Here is a 25,421-nt window from a genome sequence, read left to right on the forward strand (position 1 = left end):
CTGTCAAGAAAGTGCTCATGGCCTCCGCCACAAAAAGAAAAAGAAAGGGCGCCAGGGGGCACCCGTGCCGCACTGAGCGCGAGAGCTGGAACCTCTCTCCGCGCACGCCCTGTATCAGCACCTGGCTATGAGCTGATGTGTAGAGTGCAGAGACCCCACGGATCCACTGAGGGGGGAAGCCCATCCTCTCCATAGTGCCTTCCAAGAAGGCCCAGTCCACCCGATCATATGCCTTCTCGAAGTCGAGAAGGAGCACTGCCAGATCCTCCTGCCGAAATCTAGCCAAAGCCGTAGCCTCCCAGAAAGAGAAGATGTTATCGAGGATGCTCCTATCCTTGATGAAGCCTGTGTGCGTGGAGTGGATGATGTCCGGAAGGTGAGGCTGAAGCCGCCTGCTGATCGCCTTAGCTAGGACCTTGTAGGCCGTGCCTAGCAAGGTGATCGGTCTCCACTGTCTAATCTCCAGTCTGTCTCCTCCCTCTTTGGGGATCAAGTGAATCAACCCCTCTGCCATGCTGTCCGGCATGTCTCCCGACTCCATGATCTCCTGGAATGCCAATCTGAAACCCCTATGCAAGAGACCCCAGTACCTCTGGAAGAAAGCCACTGAGAGACCGTCCTCTCCTGGGCATTTGCCCCGAGGAAGTGCCTGAAGAGCCGCTTCCAGTTCCGCATCCGAGAAGGGGGAGAGAAGGGAGTGCTGCAAATGGGCCGGCACAACCGGTCTCGTGAAGCTCCAGACTGCCTCCCGAGCGCCTCTCACCCTGTCATCTGCTGGCTCAGCAGAGAGCAGATCCCTGTAAAAATCTGTGGCGATCGCCCGAACCCTGGGGGGATCCACCACTACCTGGCCATCAGCCTGCCGAAGACGCCTGAGACCCTCTCGTCTGAAGCGAGGCCCTGTCGCCTCAAAGAAATCCCGAGTCACTCTGTCTCCAGCCTGTGTCCAAAAAGATGCCCGAGCATGGAATCGGAACTCCACCCTCCTCTCCTCGATGGATCTGATCTCTGTGCGAGCTGACTCCATCTGCTCTGAAATCCAAGGGCTCGTAGGATCCCTCTCCTGAAGTCTCTGAAGGGAAGCTAGACTCCTCCGCAGGCTCCTCTCCTGCTCTCTGAAAGCCTCCAGACGGTCCAGGGTAGCCTGTCTGAGCATCCTACTGATCTCCTGCAAACCCCTGTCAAGATCGCTGGCTGCCGATCCTCTCCTGAACTGAAGCTCCTGCCAGACCTGCTCAACTCTGGTCGCAATCTCGGGCTCCTCTATGAGACAATCTGGAATCCGGACGCTCTGGCCTCGCTCTCCTCTCGTAGGGTCCTCGATCTGGAGAAGCACTGGAAAGTGGTCTGAAAAAGAAGAGCCTGCAAGTATACCCATAGTGCCACCTCTATCGCAAGCCCACTCATCAATGTAAAACCTGTCGATGCGGGAAAGGTTAACTCCTGTTGCCCGTCTATCCGAGCGCGAGAAAGATAAACTCCCCTGCATCCTGCCAAACTCCGAGAGAGAGAGTCCACGGATCCTGGCCTCTCACCTGCAGCACTAGCTCCTCCCAGGCAGTGAGCTCCGGCCCATGAATGGTCTCCTGGCTGCCCCCCATCCTGTCCTCTGCATCCTCCAGCATGTTGCAATCCCCCCCTAGGCACCAATGGTTTGCCATGGGTAGGGACTGCCTAATGGTGCTCCAGAACTCAGCTCTCCCGGTCGCCCCATTAGGGGCGTAGAAGTTGAGGAAGCCAATGCGGTCTTCCCCAACCCGAAGGATGATCCACTGCGCTCGACCCTGAACCAGAGTGCCAGAATCCACAACCTCGGATAGAAGCTGCTCGCTGACTGAGATGCATACTCCACCCTGGTTCCCCTGGGAGCCATATGCCGGTGACCAAAAAGTGTGACTCCTGCCTGGCAAGATCTTCCCGCAGGTGCGGGTGCGCCTGACAGAAAGGTGGTGCTCCTGGATGAAAAGGATATCTATGGGCCCTCCAACAAGAGCCCTCTGGATCTCCTGGCGAAGTCTGCCCTGACCAATGTAGCAGCGAGGTCCACCAAGACCCTGGATGTTCCATGAGAGGATCCTCATGGATGAGCTATGGCAAGTGAAGCAGCCGCCACTGGCTCACCCCTCTCAGCCGGCCCGGATGAGCTGCCCTCCACTCTGTGAGTCTTGGGCGCCGGCTTGGAGGGAGAATAGTCACTGTCTGTCCGGGTGCGGAGTCTCTCCAAAAAGAGGGTGACCTGTCTCTGTGTCCAGCCCCACTCCACCTTCGCCCTGTCCAGGGCATAGGCGTGAGACCAATCCTCTGCATATATGTATCTAAAGGTAGGCTGCATCCTCGGGGCGGCGTGGAGGAGAATCAGCAGCACCGCCTCAACTGAGGTGTGGACCGGATCCGCCCGCCAATCTCCTATACCAAACAAGCTCATGCGGGCTGAGTGTAATCGGGTCTGCAATAGGTCCGTGAGCCCCAAGTCACTGAAGTGGTGAGAAAACTCCAGTATCTGATCGCGGAAAACTTCCTCTACAGAGTTGCAATCCCATGCTGTGTCTGGGGCAACATTGAGAGGAGAGGAGAAGGCCACCGTGCTGCTCACTGCTGAAGGAGAACGAGAGGGATGGCACACCACGCATACTCGCAAGGGCGCGACCAGTGTCTCGAACGGGCCAGCATCCAGCTGGAGACACCTGAAGAAACCGTAATCCACTGGGAGCCCCATCACTCGCAGGGGGCCCCCAGGGGAGGCTGGAGAGAACTCTGTGGCGGGCGAAGCTAGGATCGCCATCTCCACCGGCCCGGAGTGGCGGTGGAACAGCCGTTGAACTGAACTCTGGCCTACCCAGCTGCGCTGCCCCGGGGCAGTGGGTGGTCTGGAGGAGTATCCTGGAGAGGCCGAGGGAGGGATGGTGGCTCGCGGAGAGGAGGGGGGAGAGCGAGGAGAGGATGGAGAGGCATCTGCCAGAGGAGAGGTGTCAGGGGGGGCCGCCGGGGGAGGCGGGAGGGGGGGGGCTGGGGGGGGAGAGGAGGGGGTGGAAGGAGTGCTCTCCGAGTGAGGGGAAGAGGGGTCGGGGGTCGCGGAGTGCGGCCCGGGATCCTCAGGAATCTGCTCCATGGAGGGGGCGGGGCCCCCCGCGGGGGGAGGCGGGAGCGGGGTCTCCACATGGGGGGCTCCACCGACGGCCTCAACGGGCACTGGGACTGAATCCTCGTCCATCGGGGTGGGACCTGCAGGCCGCCTATCCCTGACTGGAGCATAAGTGCGGGTAGGTGTCTGGACGCCAGCCGGAGTCGCCTGTCCGCCAGCCTGTGCTGCCTGCTGGCGTCTGCGACAGTCCCTGCGGGCCGGGCGTTTCCGCCGGCGAACCTCCTGCCATCCGCCAGCCTCCTGGGTCTGCGCGGCATCCTCCGCCGGGGCCTGCTCGTCAGATGATGGCGCCTGCTGAGACGAGCCAGGGATGTCCGGTCTCTGAGGTGGATGGCCACCCCTCGGGCCTCCTGAAGGGGGTCCAGAGGCGGCAGAGCGTGAAGGATGAACCCCCTTGCGGGGACAGGCGCGTGCGAGGTGGCCCATCTCCCGACAGATGTAGCACTGGCCGGGGAGGCCTGAATACTCCACGCGCTGTATCAGATGTTCTCCAGAAAGACAAGGGAGGAGGATCGTCTTTGGGAGGGACTCCGGTGACGGAACCACAACACGAATGGCCGGGAGTCCTGCTGCCCGAGCTATCACTGAAGCCGCTGTCTGAGGCGTCTCCACCACCTGCCCGAAAGCCTTGCCAATGGATGACAAGAGGGGCAAGTACTCCCTGCGGAGTCCAGGAAAGCAGATAGTGATGGGGAAACCTGTCGCGCCTGCTAGCGGGTCAGAAGCGGGGTCGAAACCGTGAGTCCATCGCGCCAGGAACGCCCGGGATGAGCGGAGGGCAATGGGGCTCCGAGCCAGCACCGTCTGAGCTGCCTGGGGGGGCTCGAACTCCACCTGGTAGTAACCACGTCCCAAAAAATGGACGCTGACGATCTTGGCAGGCACGCCAACGAGGCTGCCTTGCAGAAGGTCGCGAAGCTCTCTCCGCATCGGACGGCTACCCACTATCTTGCAGACCAAGGAGGAGGCCTCAAGAGCGGATACTGTGGAAACAAACAACTGATGATCTGCATCTGTGAACTCCAGACGGAGACCGGAATCGGCAGGGGTAGTCGGAGTGGCTTCCATGGAGTCCTCCAGAGGGAAAAGGCCAGAGACCGGGGTCACCAACGGGAGGGACACAGCCCTACGAGGAAACGGCGAGGCGGAAGGAGAGAGGATAGCGGGGGCGGAGGGGGGGGGGGAGGGGGGGGCTGAGGCGGGGGAGGAGAAGGACTTGCACACCAGTTGTTTTTTCGCTTGCACCCTCTTGGTTTTGTCTTGGCTAGGCAATCTGCAACAAAGTTCCTTGACGAATCCTGTCTGGGTAGCATGAATCAAATCCTCAAGGAAGGGCTGGATCCTCAAACTCAAGGCCTTTGCTAGGACCTTGTAGACAGTATTGAGGATCGTTATAGGCCTCCAATGCCGAATATCATCAGACACTTCCTCCCCCTTGGGGATAAGAAAGATCAAGTCCTCTGAAAAACTCTGTGGCATCACCCGTGTCCAAAACATGCTGAAAACCCCTGCGGAGGCCTGGCCCCAAAAGGTCCCAATAGCGCATAAAAAAGGCAGGCGTCAATCCGTCCTCCCCAGGGCAACTATGACGCGGAAGGACCCTCAAAGCCTCAACAAGTTCATCCTCTGAAAGGGGCTCACCCAAAACTGTGCGCATACGATCTGTGACCCTCCTCTGCACATGGGCCCACACAGTCTGTCTGCAAGCATCACGTGCCTCCGTTGGCTGGCTCCGCTGAAAGCAGGTCTCTATAGAACTCAGTGGCAATAGCTCTAATCTCCCCGGGCTCAATGGCTAATGATCCGTCCTGCCTCCTGAGCTGACGTACTCTTGCTCGAGCATGGCGGGGTCCGGTGATCTCAAAAAACTGCCGAGTCACTCTATCACCAAGCTGCGTCCACTGAGAGGCCTGGCGACGATGATAGTAGAACTCGTGTCTCTGCTCCTCTGCCTCTCTAACCTCCTGGCGTGCCTGGCTCAGTTGGGACGCCACCCACTCACGTGTAGGCAGCTGCTCCTGAAGACGCTAGAGCGAAGCAAGGCTACGTCTCAAGCGACGCTCCTGCTCTGGTGTCTCTCCCAGCCGTGTCAAGGCTGTAGCGTGCAAAAAAGAGCTGAGCTCGATGAGTCCCTGGGCACACTGCCCTGCTGCATTCAGGTCAGAGCTCTGGCTATCATGCCATATCCTCTCAATGTCCTCAAGAAGACTGGGGTCTGTAAGTATCCTCTCTGGGATCCTCAACTGCAAGCTGGTCTCCCGTGTCCTCTCCTCAAGTGTCAAAATAACTGGCGCATGGTCTGAAAAAGATGTGCTAGCAAGAATGCCAACGAAGCCACCACGCTCCCCGAACTTGTCGTCCACATAGAAGCGATCAATGCGTGATAGATTAGTCCCTCCCTGCCGGCGATCCGACCGAGAGAAACTAAGACTGTCCTGAGAACGGGAGAAAGCCTCATGCTGCCATGCATCAGTGATCTACAGTGTCATACAAAATCGCTCCCAAGCTGCAAGCTCCGTGCCGTGCACTGTAACATGACTGCCTCCCACCCTATCGGCCGGGTCCTCAAGCATGTTGAAGTCTCCCCCGACACACCAATGTGCGGCCTCGGGCAATGCATCTGCAATAAGGGTCCAAAACTCTGCTTTGGCACTAGCATGATTGGGCGCATAGACATTGAGCACACCAAAGTGCTCATCGTGCATCCTCAGAATAACATACTGCGCTCTACCAGGCACAATGACCCCGCGATCCACAATGGCTTGCCGCCATACATCCGCAATGACCATACATACTCCTCCCTGTCCACCCAAGGGGCCAAAACCTGCAGACCAAAATGTGTCCCATCTACCAGGCATCACCGAACCATATCTCTGAATCCTGCTCTCACTCAGATGGTGCTCCTGCATCATCAGAATATCAATACTGCCCCCAACCAGGCATCTCTGAAGCTCCTGCCTCAAGCAACCACGATAACGTACAGTGTGTGCGCCGCCAAGGCCCTGTGCATTCCATGAGATGATCCTCATGGATGACCTGCTGAGGTGGAGGCTGTCTCAGCCATACGGTGGGCCTTCGCAAGCGGCTTGGATGGAGAGTAATCCCCATCCGAGCGGCTACGAATCTGCCCACCCGGTGTGCTGCAAGAGTCTCGGACCAAGCGCCAGTGGCTGTGTCCCATAGCGACTGCCTCCCGCTCGGAGAGAGAAGCCTCATGTATGCATACATAGCCAGGGTCTCGCGCTAGGTCTGCCACTATGCGAACCACCAAATGTCGATTCCCGAAGGCATCCGCACTCCCGGTATCAAAGAAATGTGCCAACTCCCAGAGTCGGCCTATCACGTCTGTCATCTCCAAATCGCTCACATGGTGAGAAAACTCAACTGCCTGTGTCCGCAAAATACTAAGAGCGAGATCCAGAGTTCACTCCCAGTCGCTGGTGCCGCAAAGAGGGAAGGAGAAGGCCACCGCTGAATCAAGTGCCTCCTCCCCTCGGGCCGGAGGTATCACCACATGAACTCTGATGGGTGCTGGCTCATGGGGGCCCTCCGCTCCAAAAAGGCGTGTAAAGGAGTAGTCGAATGTCTCCGAGCGCTGTCTAGTGTCGAGACTACTCAGCCGACTGCGGATAGAGGATATCCGTGAAGCACGAATTGGCATGGTAGGTTTCCTCTGCGGTGCAGGAGCAAGGTCGGTGCTGCTCAGTGCTCGCCGGACTGCAGGTGAGCGCCAGGGAACTGCCAGTGCCTCCCGGGGAGCTGAGGCGAGCGGAGGGGGAGGAGGGGGGGGAGTAGGGGGTGGGGAAGGAGACGTTGAAAATGCGGGAGCGGGAACGGGAGGAGGCGAGGGTGGAAGCGAGGCGGGGGGGGGACGGGGGGGGGACGGGGGGGGGGGGGGGGGGTGGAGGTGAAGGGGGGGGGGGTGCTGGCATCTCTTGATCCTGAGTTTGCGCTGGGGTCTCCTCCTGGAGGGGAGCAAAGCTCTTCCTCACTGGAAACCAATGATGCTGAGGCTGTGTCTGCTGCTGCGTCGGTCTCTGGGCATGCTGCTGTGGCTGTCTCCCTCTACGGCGCCCCTGTCCAGGCTGCCAATCAGAGGTCTGTGTGGGCTGAGCAGGTGTCCCGGAGGCTGCCTGCCGAGCCGCATCTGTGGGCGGGCCATCGGAGGTCTGTTGCTGCGGTGAAGGTCGGGGTCTCCTGCGAGGGCAGGCCTTGGCCAGGTGGCCGACCTGCCTGCATATAAAACAGTGGTTCGGGAGCCCCGAAAACTCCACTCTCTGATCGACGATCCATCCCCCCCTATCCTAGGTAACTAAATGACCTTCGGAAGGGAGGAGACAAGAACCAAAACTCTGACCGAAGGAAGGCCAATTGCTGTAGCCACCACTGAAGCTGCTGTGGGGCCAATCTCAAGCACCGAGCCCACCAATGATCCTATCCTAGAAAGGAGCGGAAGGTACTCGCGGCGAAGTCCAGGAAAGCAAACTGTGACATGGAATAGGCGCTCTCCCTGCTCGGCCGCTGCTGGGTCGAAACCATGCTGCCAATGTGTGAAGAAGGCTCGAGCGCCCCTGATGTCAAGGGGACTCATGGCTAGGACCTGGGCCACGCTCTGGGCTGTCTCAAACTCAATCTGGTAGTGTCCGTGGCCCAGTAACTGAACGTCCAGGATCTTGCCCACATCTGCAAGAAGGCGGGCCTGGAGAAGATCCCGGATCTCCCCTTTGCTGGGGCGAGTGCCAACTATACGGCAAATGGTGGAATGTGCCTGGAGGCGTTCCACCTCTGTGGAGAGGCTCGTTTCCTCTTCTGGCGAAAGAGAGCCTGATGGGGGTATCCTCAGGGGTGGGCGAGGGGGCTGCGGAAGAGTCCCTCTGAGGTGGGGCGGCATCAGAGTCTGAAGCTGAGTCGAGGGCGAAGCGAAAACGGAGGGTCCTGCAAGAACCAAGCTGCACGAAAAAGCGGAGCGGGGAGGGGAAGAGGGGGAAGGGCGGAATACAAAGGGGGGAGGGGCGGAAGACAGAGGGGGAGGGGGCGAAAGACAGAGGATGGCGGAAGACAGAGGGGAGGGGGGCAGGGGCAGGCAGGTGGGCGGGACGCGGAGGAAGGGGGGAGCGGGGGGCCTGAAGGAGACGGGGGCAGGCGATGGGCGCGAAAGGGGGGGCGGGGGGCCGCGAAAAGCACAGGGGCGCTGAGGGGGGGGTGCGAGCAGGTGGGGAGAGGCGAAGGCTCGAAGGCGGGGAGGGGGGGTGCGAGCAGGCAGGGAAGGGCAAAGGCAGCTCGAGCAGGGGGGGGGGTGCGAAAGCTTCAACGAGCCGACTCTGCTTGGCCTCGAGTCTCGTCACGACAGCTCGCACTTAAGGGTGACATTGGAGCAAGGTACGCCCGAGTTTCCAATTGGTTCTGAGGACACGGGCTCCAGATGGACCACCTCCCACCTCTTTAGTACAGCTTGGACTCCCCTTTTGTCTAGCTTTCTCATGACAAGGTGCATGACAAGGTAATTGGATGCCCTTCTCGCTCTAGCTTCTTGAGCAATATAGATGTTTCATGCCTCCATGCATAGTCGTCCTCGTCTTGCATATAGGCATGATCAGTTGCCTCTCTCTACACACATTTATCAAAGACAATTGAGCACACATATGGTACAAGCTATGCATAAACACATGGAGTAGTTGTGAGGGATACACTTAACGGAATCTGTTAACATTCCCTCCTTTGTTTTGTAGGTTCATCCTCAGACCTATGCAATGGAGTGCAAAGTTCTGGGGGTGGTTCCTATGTTGACAAAAGACAAGCAAAGGAACTCTCAAAAGAGGTCCTTTATTATTGTTGAAATGCAGTAGTGTGGGACCTCGTGAAAAGATGCAGCTGATCATAAGGCTGCAATCGAAAGACAACATCCAAAGTAAAAACAAGTGAAATGGCTTTAGCTGTTGAGATTTTGCGTTTGAAGTTGGAAAAGCTCAATGTGTAGAAAAGTCTCTTTGAATGTGGCTACCTTGAAGAAGGTTCGACCTCCTTAGCCTCCACATGCATTGTAGCACATGGATTGCACCTTCAGAGCTCCCACCGATGATGTACTTCTACAGAGATAATTTCCCCAGGCTCACAGAGGATGGCTTCATCTAGCAGCCAGGCTACCTGGGTATTCACATGTCACATGCCATGGGGATCGTGATTGGAGCGCATATTCAGAGATGGAGAGCTCATATGGAGACCTCGGGAGGAGAGGATCTCCAGATTATGCCACACAGGGGTCGAGACAGAGGAGCACTATACCTATCACTGCCCAATGTACTATGAGATCTGCGGGAGGTACCACTGTCTCTTTCGTGAGGTTTTTGGCCCATTATCTAGGATCATGGACTTCTCGGACCAGCGCTTCCTGGGACCCTTCCTACTGGAGCTTCGCAGACACAGAGATACACTTCTAAGAGAGTGTCAGCCATAGCCACACCCCTCCTTCCTCGCCAGCCGACCACGAGGAGTCACTTCGGAACGGGCTAGCATGCTTCAATGTACCCGGCGTCCCCAACCCACGGGCCACAATCCTCCCATCAGCTCCAGATCTAGGACATGCTCCACCGCCATCACACCACCTTCCCACATACCATGACAGAAGGGGACCTCTCGGCCATACTCAGTAACCCCATGCTCGACGTACCTGAGAGAGGCGTACCCTCTAGTGGAGGATGATGTGCCCCACGTGCTTCATATTCTCATGTACTCCATGATGAGAGTCTCTCGTACTAGTGCTTATACCCCATAAACTTCCCCATGATGATCATTGTATCAGCTTGTGCTTTCAGCGAGCTATGTTATTTGTGCTTGTTTTGTTTTTCTTTTCCATGATGAGACATACCATGGATAGCATTGTATCACTTTGGTCTCATTGACCCGTTGGGTCTTTAGGAGACGTTTAATATAACTTTCTTTCTTTTCTTTCTCATCGCCCCCTCTGCCCTGTCCGCCCATCGATAGCTCCTATCACCTGGCACTTATTGCCTCTTTTGGCTTATCGCACTTACTGCTCTTCTGCACCTTATCACCGACTCCACCCACTTATCACGCCCTGCCTGTGCTTATCGTTGTTGCACCTTATCACCATCACCCAGAGGTGGGATCATCAAAATCGATCACCTGGTTTTCAGGATGATACAGGGTCTTAACTTGAAATCTTGTTGCTCATGAAGGTCTCTAGAAATTTTGCAGAGGCACGTATGATTGTGGTTGAGCTGAGCCTCTGTGGCACTCAGATTACCACCGAGGGCTTAATCATTTGACTGCCTTCAAACATGGGGATGAAGAAAACTGAAGGGGTTCTATGGTGCAATGGAAGTTGCAGCATTGCTGGTATGGCAATCCTCTCAAAGTACCCTGGTGCTTTTTCCTGTACGTGTGTCAATCATATTTCTGCAGCAGCACCAATTCAGGTTGGAACCTGTGTTCGCTCTCTTGGTACATGGCACATCATCCACAACTCTGATAGACAGTATCCCGGCTCCAAATTCTTATCTTGGGTGTGTTCCCATGCCTACATATATGTAACTGCTTATTCATGTGTGAGATTTGATGCTTGTATGGTGGGCTTCATTCCAGAGTGAAACACTTAAATGCATGAGAAGATTGTAGGAGCCATGCAGTCCATGGTGCAGTAGTCTAGGAGCCATGCGGTCCATGGTGCAGTAGTCTAGGAGCCAAGGGGGCGGAGGGTTAGACCCGCCCTTGGTGCAGTAGGGAGAAGATCGCTTGGTATGAGATTACGCAAGCATGCCTCCACCTTCTCATGCTTATGTGGCTGATGATGGTTATCTTTTGTATTGGATTAGTGGCAGTATGGGCAGATATGCACTCGTATGTGTCATCTGTGTATTTGTTTGCATGTTCATTCACCAGGACTGTGAATTCTTATAACCGGGGTACCTATAGCAGGGTAGGCTACCCACAGAAAGTGGGGGAAGGGATGCAATTGTGTGCGTGAGTTACCCCGTATGCACATGGGTGTGTAAGTACCTCAAAGTTGTATGAAAAGGGCGAGGCATGTACTGGCAGTCGTGGTTGCTTACTAACTAGGGTTTCCATGACCATGGATGACACATTTACGCTTTCCTTATGGAGGTTAGAGACGACCCCTCTTTCTGTTTGTCTTTAGGAGGACTGCCCATTGGCCGGGCTACAGTGTGGGGGACCTGTACGAATTGCACTCGAGGGATCCGACATCCCGGATGAAAAATCCTAGTTTTTGCTTCTTTGAGTACTCTGTCCGACTGGGTTTGCATATCGAGTTGCAGAGGATTGATGGCGTTGTCGTGCCACAGCACGTCTATGGTGTGAAACCATGCATGTGAGGCCATTAAATACAAATCCAGATGCATGGGATTAAGTGCTTGTGTACATATGGATGTATGGTGTGATAAATAAAGCTTTGTCATGAAAGCCCCTGGCAGATGTACAGGTTTGATGATTTTTCAGGAAACATGTCAGGTGTGTGTTTTTTTTTCGGAGTAAATATGGGAGATCTGGAGCTTATTCGGGATGCAAGTATGGCACCGACTGTAGTCGTATTTGGGAATTCATAATGTTGATGATGTGGATGATGACAGTTGGCAGCATTGTTTGGAAAACTGATGATGTTCCTGATGACAAGGTCATGGCGTGGCGTGTGAATTTGAAATTGAAATGAGGAGGGGCCAAAGTTGTCTTGGGCATTTGGTGTGAGAAGGATTAATTGGTGGCCTTAATAAATAAAATAATGAATAGGTGGCTAGCTACGTGGAGATTGGAAGGAGTGCCAGCGCACAGTTCTGGAAGCTGGCGATGCACGTGAAGATGCGCAGCTGGAAGGTCACCGGGGAGCAGTTTGGCGGGAGCCACATGCTATATGCAGGGGAGAGCAAAGGAGCTCTGGGAGGTGGGCAGCGCCGAATCCAAGAGGGAGAGGCGGTCTTGCTTGCAGGGGGGCGTGTGCTGTCAACGCAAGTAGAGGTTGCAGCGGCAGGTCTGCAATTGGGGAGGCGACGTGAAGAGGAGCCAAAGGTGGTGTGACTGCAGGCTAAGGGTGCGGTAGCTGGCGACGTTTGAAGTGAGAGTGGCCCATGCAGGTCCTCTTCAGAGCTTAAACAGGCAGCATGATAGAGTGGAGATCATCGCCAATGACCAGGGCAATCGCACTATCCCTCCTATGTCGCCTTCACTGACACGGAGCGTCTCATCGGCGATGCTGCCAAAAAGAACCAGGTCGCTATGAACCCGACCAACACTGTCTTTGATGCTAAGCGCCTCATTGGTCGGCGATTCACTGACGTCTCTGTCCAGAGTGACATCAAGCTGTGGCCATTCAAGGTGTTTGCTGGTCCTGGTGACAAGCCGATGATTTCTATTCAGCACAAAGGCGAGGTGAAAGAGTTAGCCGCCTCATGAGCTGAAGCTGCAGAGGGGGTTCGTGTGTGATAAAGAGGGACGGCCGTGTGGAGCTGCGTGTGCTCTCAGACACTCAAAAACAGTGACCAGCAGCAGGTATAAAAAAGGGAAAGCTTCTCAAGCGGCAGCCACAAGTATGAGAAGATGGCAGAGGGAACTCTGCAACAGGGAGAAGGGTGATGAAGTTGCTGTCCGAATGCAGAGTTGAAATATGTCAAAGCCACAGTGGTGCAAAGTTGTGAGGTTGATGCGGGTCTTCCATGTGGCAAATATTGTTGATGTGTCTATGATCCGAGGGAATGCAAAGTGAATGCATAAGCCTTGAAGGCTCAGTATTGTGAATATGATGTGATGGTTCATAAAGCTGAGGTCCTATGTTTATGACATGTTATGATGATGTCAGCCTTGTCTTTGATATGGACTATGGTGCCAATGCTGGCCGTGAATCTTGGATGTATATACCTATGAGATGTTTTTCTGGGGTTTGATGTGTTGAGTTTTATGAATCAAGCTATGTTAATGCCAGTTTTTGGCTTGGATCATGAGGCTTTCGTTTGCTTTGACTACCCATGTATGGCTGAGTCTTAAATTAATGATGGTTCTAGCCTTTGCTGGTGAAGTCCTTTGAAGTTCAACCACTTACTCTCACAGCCAGAAGCCGCGCGCTTTCCCAGCGGCACCGCCCACGTCACGACAGCTTTTGGTGAACCCGACGTGAAACCGTTGGGGTGAGGGTACGTAGAGATGGCTAGCAAAATGGAGCATTTATATGCAGAAATGAAAGAGCTTGAAGAGCGGTTCAGGAGGATTGAAGAAGAAAAGCGAATTCAGGAAGCAGTGGAAGTTGCGGTGCAATTGGTATATGACAGGGTTAATATATTTGATGGTTATGATCCAGAAAGCTATCTAAGATGTTACGAGACAGAGATGAAGAATCAAGGGGTTCCTGAAAACATGATGATTGCATCTTTTGCATACCTTGTAAGTCCTGATTTAAAAGATGAAGTGCTGGAACTAGCAGAGTATCACTCCAAACGATGGAGTGATTTTGCAGATGCACTTATTTATGCGAGTTCCAGGTATAATGTGAGCTGTGATAGTATTCCAGCAACAATCCGAGCCAATTTAGAAGCGGTTGTCGATGCATGTCTTATGGAAGACAATCAATTGCTATTCAAGGCTGATACAGAGATTGTGGAGGCTGTTTATGCTAAATTGGGATTGCAAAAAGCCATTAGTGAGCAACAAGGCCTTCACAGTGCCAAAAGGGATGCTTTGCTACAACCTCAAAAAGATGCAATGGGTGAACTCTGCAAGTATAATCTGTCTTCCTTGTTTGAGGGTGCAGACATACAGGGTCCTATGATCATACCACATGATGTATGTATGCCTATGCTTGAGGAGACACTTGATTCAGAGAGCTTCAGGACAGGTGTTTCGAAGGGTATTCCTCAGGTGTCGTATCATATGTGTGAAGAACAGCAGGAACCAATGCTTCTTGTTGAAAGCATGATTGCAGAGTTTGAAGATCTAAGACAAGAAGAAGATGCTATCATTACTGCATTCTTATCTGGTTATGATGCTTATAAGCAGGATGATGTACATGAATATGCAGACGGGCCACAAGTACGTGTGATTGATTTAGAGGGGGTGAGTGATATGGGTGATTCCAACAGTGATGTTGCTTCTGAAGCTAGTTGCCAAGGTTCTTTGGATTTGGGTTATTCTGGAATGTTAACAGGGTGTTCCAACAATAAACAGGGTGATGCTATGTCATCAGTGTCAGGGTTACCTTGCAACCACATTTATGAGCAACAATCTCGAGCTTGGAAGCCTGTTTATGATGATGATTTGGAGAGGGAAATTGAATCTGTCTTTTTGGATCATGCAGGGTTCAATGACATACAGATTCAAGGGTACTTGGGTGAGGGACCCATAAATCTAAGCCCATCTGCAGACAGGTATCAAGAAATACTGGGAGATAAGATGCAGGATATGCAAAGTGTGGTCACAGAGCCTCAAGAGGCTGCATGTGAGCAACCAAATGGATATAGATATGGGGGTATGAATGTTCATGATAATCAACATGTTGGATTGCAAGATGATAATGGCTTCAATGCGATTGATCCTGGATTGGATGCTATCTTAGATGATGCATTGGATGATTTCATGGTATATAATAGATCCCCATCAGCTTTGGACTCTTCTATGCTTGAAGCTAGTCAACTGTTGGTTGCAAGTGAGGATGAGCAGGTGTTATGTAAGCCAAATGATTGTGATGAGATTGATTCAGAGCTGGAGGCTATTCTCGATGATGCCTTGTTGGACTATGTATGTGTTGATGCTTTTCCGTCTTTGGATGAGAAGAATGAATGTTTGTCAGCGGGTGAGCTGGATCCGGGCACGGTAGATTTGGATGGGATGTTACCAAGTGTGTGTTCCATGCTGTTAATGCAGTTGTTACTTGGTGTGGCCATACAATATGTGGTGCAAAGGCTTCAAACATGGCCTGAGGAAATTTTTGAAGCAAATCATTTTGAAGAGCTTCCCACTTTGAATGATGAGGGTAATTATGCATATGCAGAGAATCTAAGTGAGGATAGGGCTTCATATGAGCAAAGGATATGGCACATATGCCAAAAGCGATTGGTATTTGATCCAGGTGGGAAAGCAGAACCATTCAGATGTGATTGCTAAGATACAGGACCTGTGTGGCACATACCAGAGGATGTGCAGGTTTAGAGGGGGTGGATGTCGTGCCACAGCACGTCTATGGTGTGAAACCATGCATGTGAGGCCATTAAATACAAATCCAGATGCATGGGATTAAGTGCTTGTGTACATATGGATGTATGGTGTGATAAATAAAGCTTTGTCATGAAAGCCCCTGGCAGATGTACAGGTTTGATGATTTTTCAGGAAACATGTCAGGTGTGTGTTTTTTTTTCGGAGTAAATATGGGAGATCTGGAGCTTATTCGGGATGCAAGTATGGCACCGACTGTAGTCGTATTTGGGAATTCATAATGTTGATGATGTGGATGATGACAGTTGGCAGCATTGTTTGGAAAACTGATGATGTTCCTGATGACAAGGTCATGGCGTGGCGTGTGAATTTGAAATTGAAATGAGGAGGGGCCAAAGTTGTCTTGGGCATTTGGTGTGAGAAGGATTAATTGGTGGCCTTAATAAATAAAATAATGAATAGGTGGCTAGCTACGTGGAGATTGGAAGGAGTGCCAGCGCACAGTTCTGGAAGCTGGCGATGCACGTGAAGATGCGCAGCTGGAAGGTCACCGGGGAGCAGTTTGGCGGGAGCCACATGCTATATGCAGGGGAGAGCAAAGGAGCTCTGGGAGGTGGGCAGCGCCGAATCCAAGAGGGAGAGGCGGTCTTGTTTGCAGGGGGGCGTGTGCTGTCAGCGCAAGTAGAGGTTGCAGCGGCAGGTCTGCAATTGGGGAGGCGACGTGAAGAGGAGCCAAAGGTGGTGTGACTGCAGGCTAAGGGTGCGGTAGCTGGCGACGTTTGAAGTGAGAGTGGCCCATGCAGGTCCTCTTTAGAGCTTAAACAGGCAGCATGACAGAGTGGAGATCATCGCCAATGACCAGGGCAATCGCACTATCCCTCCTATGTCGCCTTCACTGACACGGAGCGTCTCATCGGCGATGCTGCCAAAAAGAACCAGGTCGCTATGAACCCGACCAACACTGTCTTTGATGCTAAGCGCCTCATTGGTCGGCGATTCACTGACGTCTCTGTCCAGAGTGACATCAAGCTGTGGCCATTCAAGGTGTTTGCTGGTCCTGGTGACAAGCCGATGATTTCTATTCAGCACAAAGGCGAGGTGAAAGAGTTAGCCGCCTCATGAGCTGAAGCTCTGCAGAGGGGGTTCGTGTGTGATAAAGAGGGACGGCCGTGTGGAGCTGCGTGTGCTCTCAGACACTCAAAAACAGTGACCAGCAGCAGGTATAAAAAAGGGAAAGCTTCTCAAGCGGCAGCCACAAGTATGAGAAGATGGCAGAGGGAACTCTGCAACAGGGAGAAGGGTGATGAAGTTGCTGTCCGAATGCAGAGTTGAAATATGTCAAAGCCACAGTGGTGCAAAGTTGTGAGGTTGATGCGGGTCTTCCATGTGGCAAATATTGTTGATGTGTCTATGATCCGAGGGAATGCAAAGTGAATGCATAAGCCTTGAAGGCTCAGTATTGTGAATATGATGTGATGGTTCATAAAGCTGAGGTCCTATGTTTATGACATGTTATGATGATGTCAGCCTTGTCTTTGATATGGACTATGGTGCCAATGCTGGCCGTGAATCTTGGATGTATATACCTATGAGATGTTTTTCTGGGGTTTGATGTGTTGAGTTTTATGAATCAAGCTATGTTAATGCCAGTTTTTGGCTTGGATCATGAGGCTTTCGTTTGCTTTGACTACCCATGTATGGCTGAGTCTTAAATTAATGATGGTTCTAGCCTTTGCTGGTGAAGTCCTTTGAAGTTCAACCACTTACTCTCACAGCCAGAAGCCGCGCGCTTTCCCAGCGGCACCGCCCACGTCACGACAGCGTGCGTCCCCTCATTGACTCTTCGAGGAGGCTCTTAGACAGTTTTGGTCAAAGAAGATCACATTCTTGTATGGTTGGTAGCCCATAGGTGCTTTTCTGTGGTTGGTGGCGATTCTCAGGAGACCAATGGGACTACCTTTGGGATTGCTCGAAGCCACAGCAGCTTGGTGGTGGATCTCGTGCCTTTTTTTTTTGGCTCTGGGCACCTTTAGGAGTATCACTTGGGGGACCTTCACGTGGTTCAAGGAGACAGTATCAGCATTCCTCTATGAGGAGACGGGCGAGGGCCTTGTGCTTCAGCTCACACTTTTTGGATCACTGCCATTACCGCTGCCGTGGCCTTAGTGGCCTCTTGAACCCCTTAGACCTATGCCGACCAGGGTTGGGAGCTCATCAGTAGCATCACAACTTGGCGCATCTGGCGGGCATGATGCAATGGCGTCATTTGTGGAAAGATCTCATCCTAATGCTCCAGGGTCAATTGGGGAAATTGGATGCAGCAGGGACGAGCCGCCTTCCTAGGCATGTGGAGCGTGGGTCCCTTCGTCATGCTTTTGGCACTTCAGGCTTGCGATTTCTGGCGGCCTGGCCTCGAATGGTTGGTGTAGCAAGACCAGCCACATTGCCTTTGGGATTGTCCGAAGGCACATGTTTTTTTGGCGGATGTGTGCCTCTTTACTATGGCTTCTCCTAACACCTTGAGGAGTCTCACTTGGAGGGCCATTGCATTTGCCACAAAGGCAGGAGCAGCACTCCTCTATGAGGAGACGGGCAAAGGCCTCATGCTTCAACTCACTCTTTTCTGGACCACCGCCACTACTGCTGTGTAGTGGCCGCAATGGCACCTTGAACTCCTCATACCTACACCAACCAGTCATGGGAGCTCGTTAGCGGGCATTGGAAAGGAGAAAGAAAGAAAGTTATATTTACATTTTACAAAAGGCCTGATGGGCCTATGAGACAAAAGATGATTACGAGTATCCATGGAATATCATCATCATGGAAAACTAAAACAAAACTGAAACTGAAACTGAAACACGAGAGAGAGGGGGGGCGGGGTGCTCTGATGGAGCACCCAGTTTGTAGGGAAGGACCTCTCCCCTGAACCCTTAGGATGAGGACCAGATTCACCTCTGGTGGAGAGAGGACTCCTCAACCTGCAGCTTTAGTAGGACAAGTTCTCCAACCTCAAGCAGCACCTCCATCAAAGGGGGGTTGGACTAGGGAAGAAACTATGACAGGCGTTGTGGAAGCGTTTCTGTGATTAATGCTAATCCCAATGCACAAAAGACAAGGTAGACCTAATCTACTGCATATTCCAAAACATGAATATGTACAATAATTTTGGATCTTGAACTAGATCCGGTTCGTGCATGCTAATCTACGTGCATACAAGAGCTTGCTGATTCCACTGCTTGGTCATGCTGTTGCATTTGTGCCTAGAGTTGCCTCAGGCTGCCTCTACTCGGCACTTCGGAGTGCTTGCAAGGCCTTAAAATCAGGTCCAAATCTACCCCTAAATCTGCCTGTATACCTGCTAGCAAGGATAATCATGTCCATGAGCATCAAGATTAACAGATGCACATGACAAACAGAAAAGATAATTTCCTAAGGCAGCAATGATATAAAAAAGCTAGAGGCAAACTTAAGAACTTGAGAGAAAGAAGAGCCTTGAGTTTCTCCACCGCAGCCGAGTCCAGTTAAGGGTCAATTCTGTCCCATTCTTCATTCTTCTCCCACACTTTGAACGGTGTTGTGGATTTCAAGCTTTTATCCAGTTGTATGTTTAGGAAACTCAGCTAAATTTGTTCTCAAAAATCTATGTGCCTAAGAAGTAGAGAGTTAAGAGCATATATTTGTTGAGTTTGGATTAGGAATTGTATGTGATTGTCATTAGTGTTAGCATATTCATCCCCATATTCTTCCCATGTATTGTGTCCACATTCGATCCCTTTTATGGCCCTTGGTTGTGGGCTTGCCACCCCTATTTTCACCCTAGTTTTCCCCATTTTCCTGGTATTTTTCCTAGGTCAGGTGACTCACCTCCAGTCGGCCAGCCCCCTTTGTCTAGTCGGCCAGCTCTTTTGTTCCAGTTGGCCAGCTCCTCATGACGCAAGAAGGGTCATAAACAGCTCCAATGTTACAAAAAGAAGCGGGATGAAGAAGCAAAGGACTCTACCTCTACAGCGGTGTCTCAGACCAAGAAGGATGATGGTATTCTTCTATTAGCCGGTGCTCATCGTGTACTGGCTCTTGTGACTTCTCAGTCATCACGGTCTTGGATTGTGGATAGTGGTGCTACTGCTCACATGACACCTCATCGGGATTGGTTCGAGGACTTAACTACCAAACAAGCAATATCACTTTGGGTGATTCTTCTTTCGTGCCAGTTCATGGACGTGGCACCATCCCCATCTTTTGCTCCTCCCGAGGACAAGAGGTACTTCTTTGACGTTCTGTACATTCCAGATTTGGCATTTAACCTTTTGTCCATGAGTGCTCTTACAGCTGAGGGTGTGGAGGTGATCTTCTCTCGTTACGAGATTACTATTCGTGATAAGGAGACTAGTAGCATCTTGGCTCAGGGAGTCCAGGATAGTGGCTTGTACAAGTTGACCACTTTGCTCTCTACTGGTTCTTCTTCAGCTCTTTGGCATCCTTGGTTTGGCCAATTTGGGTTATCAGCTTCTACAGCGAGCTTCGAAGGATGGGTTGGTTGAGGGTTTACCGACCATCAAGGCTCCATCTTCTGTTTGTTCCTCTTGTTTACGATGGAAGCAACGTCGAGCCGCCTTTCCGAAGGAGACGACACGCAGATGTTCGACATCACTTGCACTTGTTCATGCAGACTTATGTGGTCCTATGAGTACCGCGTCTTTGAGTAAGGCGTTGTACATGCTCGTGATGGTGGATGACTTCTCCAGATTTACTTGGGTTTTCTTTTTGAAGTCCAAAGATGAGGCTTTTCAACACTTTTGTGATTGGAGGGTTGAGGTAGAAAAAGAGACCAGTTCTTCGATCAAGGTTCTTAGGACTGACAGAGGTGGTGAGTTTACATCCCAAGAGTTTCAACGATATTGCAACGATATTGCAAGGATCATGGCATTCAGAGACAGCTTACTACAACATATACTCCATCACAGAATGGAGTTGTAGAGAGAATAGGACTATCATGGAGATGGCCCGTGCTATGCTTGAGCATTCTTCTTTACCTCGACATTTATGGGCTAAGGCGGCTTCAACTGCTGTCTATATTTAGAATAGGTCTCCTACTGCTGCTCTTCCAGATAAAACTCCATATGAGGCTTTCCATGGTGAGAAGCCCTCTTTTGTTCATTTGTGGGTATTTGGTTGTTCAGCGCATGTACATGTACTTAAGGAGCATCACTCCAAGTTGGACTCGAAGTCTCAGCGCATGACTTTTCTCGGATATAGTTCTGTGTCCAAGGCATATATCGTTTGTATGATCAGCATGCTGGCAAAGTTGTTGTTGTGAGCCGTGATGTGGTGTTCGACGAGACTCCTGCATCTTCTGAGGAGAGTGGTGAGTTTCTTCTTCCTCTGCCTCCTCCTTCTCCTCCCCTCGTTTTTGTTACACCTCCAGTTGTGGATTCTCAGTCAGATGATGATGATGACTCTGCTCCTCCTCCAGCGAGTTAGAGCAGATCGGTGCGTGGATGGTACTTCCTTTTGCTCCTCCGCCTGGTTCTCTCAGGTGATCTTCCAGAGTTACAGGGAAACAAATTCATGAGGGCAACATGTTTGTTAACTATGCTCTTATGTCCTCTGTTATTCATGGTCCTTCTGATCCCACTTCTGTGGACGAGGATCTTTCACATGAGCTTTGGCGTCGTGCTATGCAGGTAGAGCTAGATGCTATTGAACAGAATGGCACTTGGATTTTGGTGCCTAGGCAACAATAACGTAAGGTGATTGGTGTGCGGTGGATCTTCAAAGCGAAGTACCGAGCTGATGGCAGCTTTGGACAAGCACAAGGCGAGGTTGGTTGCCAAGGGTTATGCTTAGCGCCTTGGAGTCGACTTCGATGAGACCTTCACTTTGACGGCCCGGATGAGTACCATTCGAACTGTTCCTGCTATTGCAGGACATCATAGATGGCCCGTATTCGAGATGGAAGCCAACTCGGCTTTCCTGAATGGAGAGCTTACACAGGAAGTGTATGTTGATCAGCCGTCGGGATTTGAGGTTCCAGACCGACAGGACCAGGTGTACGGATTGAAGAAAGATTTGTATGGTTTGAAGCAGGCTCCGCAGGCTTGGTACCAACAGATTGATGAGTTCTTTCAAAAGCTTGGCTTGCGCCGTTCTCATGCAGATTTAAACCTTTATATCCTCCTTGAGAGGGGGTTAGTTGTTATCATTGTGGTCTATGTTGATGACCTCATCTGTATAGGTTCGTATTATGTGAGGATCTGTTCAGTCATGGATGCTTTGGACACAGAGTTTGAGATGACGGATCTTGGCCTTCTGCATTATTTTCTTGGCTTTGAGATTTGGCAGACCCCTCAAGGTATTTTCTTCTCTTATTAGAAGTACACACGGGAGATTCTTAACAGGTTTCAGATGACTGGATGTAGGCCAGTATCTTCTCCTATGGACACTAGTGAGAAGCGTTCTCTTCTTAATGCTTCTCCAGGGATTGCTCAGGGATAGTATCGGGTTCTCGTCGGTTGTTTGGTATGGTTGACCTACTCCCGATTGGACATTTGTTTCACAGCCAGCTTATTGAGTTCTTTCATATCCAAACCCAGCTCTCAGGGTTCTTCGGTATTTGTGTTGTACTTTGGACTTTGGCATCTTCTATGGCCAAGGCTGCACTCTTCTTGGATGGTCTGATTCAGATTGGGCTGGAGATCCAGATACTCGACGTTCGACCAATGGTTGTGTTCCTTCACTTGGGTCAGGAGTGATTTCATGGAGTAGTAAAAAGCGGCCTATTGTGGCGCTTTCCTCTACAGAGGCAGAGTATCATGTAGTTTGTTATGCTGCATGTGAGGCGATTTGGTTGCGGAGATTATTGGGAGAACTTGGCTTTCCTCCTACCGGATCTACTCTTCTTTGGTGTGACAATCAGAGTTGCATCACCATCGCCAAGAACCCTGTGTTTCATGCTCGTACAAAACACATTGAGATTCAGTATCACTATGTTTGTGAACGGGTTCTTGCTGGAGATTTGTGTTTGCAGTATTGTCCTTCAGCAGAGAATGCAACAGATTTGTTCACCAGGCTGGTGTCTCAGGCTTCCTTGGCTCCTCATCTTCGGCTTCTCAGAGTTTGTTCAACATCTGGTTGTGTTGAGAGGGGGTGTTAGCATATTCATCCCCATATTCTGCCCATGTATTGTGTCCACACTTGATCCCTTTTATGGCCCTTGGTTGTGGGATGGCCACCCCTATTTTCACCCTATTTTTTCCCATTTTCCTGGTATTTTTCCGAGGTCAAGTGACTCACCTCCAGTCGGCCAGCTCTCTTTGTCTAGTCGGCGAGTTCTTTTGTTCCAGTCGGCCAGCCCCTCATGACCTATATATAGGTGGGCTAGCCTCTTCACTTTTCACTAGTTTGGTCATCTTTTGTATCCCTCATTCACTGATGAGACCTTTTATGTCTCTTGCTCGGGATTGCTTTCATTGCAGTATATTCAGCTTTGTTGCTTCATATATCTCTCTCTCTCTCTCTCTCTCTCTTGCACATCTCAGATCAGCACACTCTAGTGCTTATCTTGCTTCCGCTCTGTGCACTCTTTCAATTAGGTCATTTCCTATTTCTCTATTTATAGTCTCGACAACAAGGATAAGGTACATGCATGGATTTATTAGTCAAAGGTCACATTTAACATGCACGCATGCATGCATAGACACATTGATATTAAAATATTGTGCATTTTGATGGAGAAGTTCTTAGTCACCCTTTGATCTCTTTTGATCACATAAAGCAATGTGCATCTTATTGTATGTAGGTATCTTAGCGTTTCCCAAAAAAAGAGTTAGGGAAACGAAGGCGAAGTAACATGGAAATTTTGCGGATGAAGGCCTTAGTGCTGGGTCAGATATTGGGCTTTCTGGACCATATGGCAGGATCACAACATGAGATATTTTGGGAAACCGTTCTTGCAATCTTATCAGTATTTTAGAAGCTCCTTACGGCAATCTGTTTATGATGCTTGCCACCAAGGAGATCTTCATCAGTCATGCCTGGAAATAGTTTCTCTTTGCTTCTGATTTCCCGTTGAGGCTCTCCGTTTTGGAGACTCTCATGTAAATTTCATTGATAATATACTGCTCATGGATTTACCAAAAAAAAAAAGAAGTATGTAGGTATCTTAGCCTTTTCATGTATCCATGTAAAAATGCACTATTACTAGAATGCTCACCCTTCCCTGTTGTGATCTATTTATTTATGCATGCTTTTTGTAGGTGTTGGAGCTTGGAGCTTTAATCCGCACAAAGCAGGTGACATCACGGGAGCTTGTGGACATATTCTTGTCGCGACTGAAAAGGTGGGACACAATGTATGCTGATGTTCACCTTTTCAATTCAATGTGGGCATAAACAATTAATTCTCTCCTCCTAGTGGGTATATGCATGCTTCCGTCTGTGTGTGCCCCTATACATACAGACATACACATGGGGCATACACACACGGAAGCACACACACTAGTTACATATACATACATATATACTATGTAAATATGTATCTATGTATATACCTATATATACATATATGTACATACATGCATACATATAATCGATTCTCTCCTTCTCGTGTGTATATGCGTGCTTCCGTGTGCATGTGCCCCTATACATACATGCATGTATGCATGTATATTGTAGTTAGATCAAATATGAAAATGGAGAGCGATATATTTCTTTCACAGAGTACTCATTATTTTTCTTTTGTTTGTATCCAGGTACAATTGCGTCCTGCAGGTTGTTATATCATACACGGAAAAGTTGGCCTATGAAGAAGCAGCAACTGCAGATGATATGATACAAAAGGGGGTTTATCTTGGTATGTTGGAGTTGGTTCATCCTTTTTCGAGCTTTGTTGATGTGGCCTTTCCTTGATTGTCAGGTGCATGCAAAACAAACCAGACTCTTACTTGGGCATTTTAATTTTTTCACTAAAGGATTGCCACAGAGCCACTCTGTTGAATGCTCCTGAAAGGCAAAGGATGCATCCTGTAGCATCTTCAACCCTGCATAGAAATAGCAAGCACCAAGCCATTGGGATGTCTTGCAGTGGGTGGCTTTAACCTTTACCCCAACTTGTTGGAGACATTGTCTTTTGAAGCATGTCGATCAAACGAGATGGAGGCTGGGTGCATGTTCAAGGTTCCTATGTCATACCAGCCTGAAGACATTGAGATTCGGGGTGACCTTTTGCAATTTAGAGAGCATTGGTTAAGCTAGAAGGGGTAGAAGTTGGAGTCAGGTTCACCAATGCAAATGTGGATTATGACCTTCGCGCTTTGCCCTTTCCCAACCACTGCTTCATTTTCTCATGATAATTTTCCCAATGTGCATGGTGAGTCATAATAAAACCATAACACTGCTAGCCATTTGATGGGGACCTGTTCTTGATGAGAGGAAGAAGGCGAGGCTTTCACACTAGAATTGCCTGGGCCTGCTTCCCCCTTAGAATTGTCCTTGCTCTTCCATGTTTGCCTGTTGCTCTTTTCATGCGATGAATTGCTCAGAGACATGCTTAGGCTGGTGCACGCAAATGTGAGCGCACGGACGGATTTTCATCCAAAGGGTTACTAGTCTATGTGAGCTCAAGCAATTAATGGGTAGAGCTGGAAATAAAGGATTCAGTAAACCCCAAAGCTGTCATACCAAATGTAAGGCTGCTTGCACTTCACTTAATCGCCAATACTGGTCTGCCAAGCTGGCAGCTTTTAATAGTGCACCCAAGCCTTGAACTAAAGCGGTATGCTGAATGATAGGGAAAAAGGTTCAAACAACTTTGATTTAACTCTTCAATTGAAATTGGCTCTTGTAGGCATGGAATTGAGCTGGAAAACTGTAATTCTTCTGTTTCATGTGCTGTCACCAGATAGAGCTGCAGTTAGCATGGGTTCTGAATTCTCAACGGTGAATCTTCCTGATTCTTTTTTTTTTTTTCCAGATAGGAGACTTCTATTAAGTATGAAAAAATTTTACAAAATGGAGATTTCACACCAAGAAAGGTGGAGATCTCAACCAATCAAGAGCCCTGTGCTGCCAATAGGGTCCCGAGTGAGAGGACGTGAAAAAGATACCAATGTCCC

General features: G+C 50.5%; 1 protein-coding gene across 3 annotated transcripts in view; it reads left to right on the forward strand.

Moving 5' to 3' along the window:
• Nucleotides 1-25,421, forward strand: part of LOC147615354 (Amidase family protein) — a 181,639-nt gene that overhangs the window by 47,977 nt on the left and 108,241 nt on the right. For all 3 annotated transcript variants that reach the window (XM_086779443.1, XM_086779441.1, XM_086779442.1), the window contains 2 exons: nt 23,566-23,648; nt 24,060-24,160. In XM_086779443.1, the coding sequence (XP_086635569.1) occupies nt 23,566-23,648; nt 24,060-24,160 (184 nt within the window). The remainder of the gene's footprint in view (nt 1-23,565; nt 23,649-24,059; nt 24,161-25,421) is intronic.

Source organism: Cibotium barometz, chromosome 40 (genome assembly GCF_041138505.1).
Source record: "Cibotium barometz isolate CiBa-2024 chromosome 40, ASM4113850v1, whole genome shotgun sequence".
Taxonomy (NCBI): Eukaryota; Viridiplantae; Streptophyta; class Polypodiopsida; order Cyatheales; family Cibotiaceae; genus Cibotium; species Cibotium barometz.